The sequence below is a fragment of the Lolium rigidum genome, chromosome 5 (assembly GCF_022539505.1).
Source record: "Lolium rigidum isolate FL_2022 chromosome 5, APGP_CSIRO_Lrig_0.1, whole genome shotgun sequence".
Taxonomy (NCBI): Eukaryota; Viridiplantae; Streptophyta; class Magnoliopsida; order Poales; family Poaceae; genus Lolium; species Lolium rigidum.
In genome coordinates, this window is record NC_061512.1 from 70,532,888 (window position 1) to 70,536,778 (window position 3,891).

Consider the following 3,891-nt stretch of genomic DNA (forward strand, 5'->3'; position numbering starts at 1 on the left):
ATAAGACAGTCTTTGTGATATATTGCTAGTTCTTGGTCGGATCCAGAATTAACTTAGAGGTGGGCTGTTGGATTTGCATTGTTTTTTTCGAGAAAACGCAAAAGCTTGCATTTCGATGCATTGATAGAGAGAGTTTGATACAAGCCTAAAGAGGCCACACCTAAGTACAACGCGACACACTACACACTACAATGTGGGGAGCAGTGCCGCAAGCCCCGAAGCCCTGTTGTCGCCCACGATTTGACATCCGCCTTTATCGTCTCGAGCAAGCCGTGAAGGTTGAGTCGCGTGCCATCGAAGATGATAGCGTTGCGCCGCTTCCATAGCCACCAAACCGTGAGCATGATCGCCGAGGAGATTCCCACGATGCCTTTGGGGAAGCTCGGACGGTTGTATCCCACCAATCAACGAACAAAACTCCCTCAGCGTGCCGGAGAGGTTGTACATGGGTTTCTAATTGTAACCGGGATTTTCCGGTCGCACGCAGAATCAAACATGAGTTGCAACTAAAATTGGGTGATGTCAACTAACCACAAGCTAGGTTAATTCTCAGTCGACCGAAAATTAGTCGCATCCTTACTATTCGTTACGCTTTGTTCAAAAGACAACCAACAAACAACTCTTGGAATTTCCGTGGGATAAACACAAACTTAAAACTGCACGAAATACGCAAATGAGTGCAATGTGGATGTATAGGAAGCCAGAAATATAAAGATGGAACTCTTTTACGAAAAAATACAATTATTTTGGATGCTATTCTTGGAATAATCTTGAACAAGTGGGAGAACCATCATTTTTTCTAGTGAAGGCAAACAAGTAATTACCATCCTTTGGAGGGGCATGAGCAAAAGTTTCTAACCCCATAGGACAATAATTACCATGTGCACACATCCCATTTAAAACCAAAGTTTTAAATAGCCAGCTATAGCATTTTTGGAGACCTCGCTACACATGGGCCATTTATAGGCTAAATAAGAAAAATCACTAATAGCCGGCTATGTCAGTTATTTAGCTCCTAATTTAGCCACTAAACTTCTTTCTTTTTTGAACTTCTCTTCTCCCTTTTAATTCCTGTTTTATGAATTTTTGTTCAATTTTATTCGTAAAACTTATTACTTGAACGGTTGAATGACTTGTAGCTTGAATCATGTTTGCGTCATTGTTTTCCCCATGTTTTGCAAGATATGACTGAAATCTTTCCTCTTTTTGGAAAAACGCTAAATGGATTAGCCTGCTATAGATGCGCTATAATTTTTCTTAGCTGCTAAAAATGCTGCCACTAAATGCAATACCCCGCTATTTTAAACCATGTTATGCACACAAAACAACTAAATGAGTGCAATTTATAAAGCTAGAAATATAAAGCTGGGGCTCTTTAACAAAAATCCCAATTGTTCTAAAATGCTATTCTCGGAATAATTCTCCACAAGTGGCAATGAAATAATAATCATCCTCTGGAGGGGGTATCAACAAAAGTTTCTAACCCCCTGAAGATAGTAATTAACACGTGCAAACCGGCCATTAGCAAGACACGAGAAAACGAGGGCGGTAGTTTATATGAGGTCAAATACGTACCCCCACACAGGTACTCACCCAACTCATCTCATCAACCTTTCTCTATAAAAGGCAAGGCATGGCATTCCTTGGAGCTGCAGCCCGGAGGCGAGGGTGGGCTTTGTTCATGCATTGGCTAGCTGCTCCCTCATCTCTCCCGTAGATATATAGAGCGTCCGACTTTTCTTCAGTGTTCTTCACTGATATAGAGATAGCTTCGAGCCTTTTCCGTTTTATTTCCTTCTTGTTCTTGATCTCGATCTCTTCTCGATCTACAACCACCGATAGATCCTAGCATCCCTGTTGTTTTTCCCCAACAAGGATCTAGCTAGTTCTTGCAGATTTCATGCAGAACTAATACAAGTTCTTCCATCTTCATTTCGCCTTTGTTCTATCATCCCAACAAGACTTGCTAGCTCTTGATTTCTTTGGAGAGAAAAAAGAGCTCACGTACGAAACCACATACCTACTCCGATATTCTTCCCCTCCTAGCTAGCCAGAAGACATGGAACACGTTCTGCTCGATCGCTCTTCCGGAAGCTTCGAGCACCGGAAGAGGAACATCTATGGCGGCGGTCCGAGGCCGGCGAGGCCGCACGGCGCGTACGGCTCCACCCGTACTTGCCCGCAGTACCACCACTTCCAGCAAGGTGGCGCATGGAGCTCCGCCCCCGCTCCCCTGCTCCCATACGCGAGGCCTGTGATATACAAGTCCCCGTCTCTCCCACTCCCGCCGTCCAACCAGCCACCGCTCCTGCCGCTCCCACCCACCGCCACCAAGTACGCCACTTTACCCTACCCGCCACCGCCCGCACCACCGCGCACCGCGAGGCCGGCGGCACCGGTGGCCGTCGTGCCAGCAGCAACGGCTCGCGCTGCTTCGTCCCGCCAACTGATCGGCCAGAGTGACAAGAGGAGGAGGCCGGCTAAGCCGCCGGCGACGGAGCCGGCGAGGGTTCAGAAGAAGAAGAAGCCGCTGGAGCGGGCGACGCCGCTGCCGTCCGCGACGGTGGTGACCGAGGCGCTGGACGACCTCGAGCAGGAGGTGGCTCGGAGCTTCGTCCAGGACCTGCTCCACGCGCTCGCGCCGCCGCCAAGCAGCCTGCCGCTGCCCAGGTTCTCCATCGTCGTGAAAGCGGCGGCATCCTCCGTCAAGGTGGTGCCGGCCACCCCCTCCTGCAACGCGGAGGCATCCAGCGCCGACGAGCTCCGCCGCCTCCTCCGGCTCTAGCATCATGACAATCACCCTGCCGCGCCGTGCACGGCGTACGTACGTGTAAGTTGTAACGTGTTACCGGTGTGCCGATACCACAACTTCTCTGCTATAAGTTCCCTCCGATACTATTATTTCTTGGCTGGGAAAATACGTACTACCAAAAGTAGAGAAGAAATGTATTACGTACTACTACTAGTAGAAGACAGAAAAGAAGAGTTGTGTGATGCTAGAGGAATGGTCGGTGGCGTGATCGTGATGTGGGCGTTGGGCGGACGCGGTGCACAAGGGGGAGTCGTACGTCGAGGTGGAGAAGAAGAAGATGGTTAATCAAGCTTTGTGTGGTAGAAATCTAGGGTTTACGTTAAGTGTGTGCCTGCGTGCGCGTGCATATGGTACTAGTATTGTTCTCGTTCTTGACTGGGTATGAGTTTTTTGAATTACCTTGTATCAAGAAATTAATTAGTACTCGTACTATGTATGGCGATGTACAAGTGACTTTTAATTCACTTTTAATTATGTAAACCGTGTTCTTGCAAAAATATTGGATGCTTGCTTTGTTTGCTATTCCTTTGTGAAATCAGTTGTCACGTCCATTCGTTTAAGAATGGGCTATTCTACGAGACCGGCTTTTGTGAACATGGGGGCATGTGAACCCACTTTTGAAAAGTTCCGTTTGTGATGTTTGTTAGACGTGTATGATTAGGACACGTCTAGTGCAAACCGACTCAAAGAGTCCTACCTTATTTGTAATCTATTTACCTTAGCAGCTAAGTCTCCTGTACTATATAATCCCAACGTGGGATCAAATTAATCCAAGAGCAACAATTATATTTGCCTTCATGGTATCAGATTAGGGTTTTCTTGATCCTCTCCTATGGCGCCGTCAGAGCCCTCTGCCGCTGATCTCGCGGCCGCTGCCGCCGAGGCCACCGCCAAGGCCGCTCTCTGGGCGCTCGCGGCCGCACTCCCCAGCATCCGTGCCGTCGTGCCGATCACCCTCGAGCTTTCAACCTCCAACTACCTCCAATGGCGCGGCATGTTCTCCGACGCTGTTGAGAAGTACGCCCTCGAGGATGCCTACCCCACGGACCCCCCGCCACAGTGGGTCAGCAACGACGCCA

At 48.6% G+C, this 3,891-nt stretch overlaps 1 protein-coding gene across 1 annotated transcript; it reads left to right on the top strand.

Annotated features, from left to right (window-relative positions):
* The first annotated feature begins 1,624 nt into the window (after positions 1 to 1,624).
* LOC124654081 (proline-rich receptor-like protein kinase PERK8) lies at positions 1,625 to 3,334 on the top strand. The gene has a single exon (XM_047193113.1). The coding sequence runs from the start codon at positions 2,060 to 2,062 to the stop codon at positions 2,783 to 2,785; it is 726 nt and encodes a 241-aa protein (XP_047049069.1). The 5' UTR covers positions 1,625 to 2,059; the 3' UTR covers positions 2,786 to 3,334.
* The last annotated feature ends 557 nt before the right edge of the window (positions 3,335 to 3,891 follow it).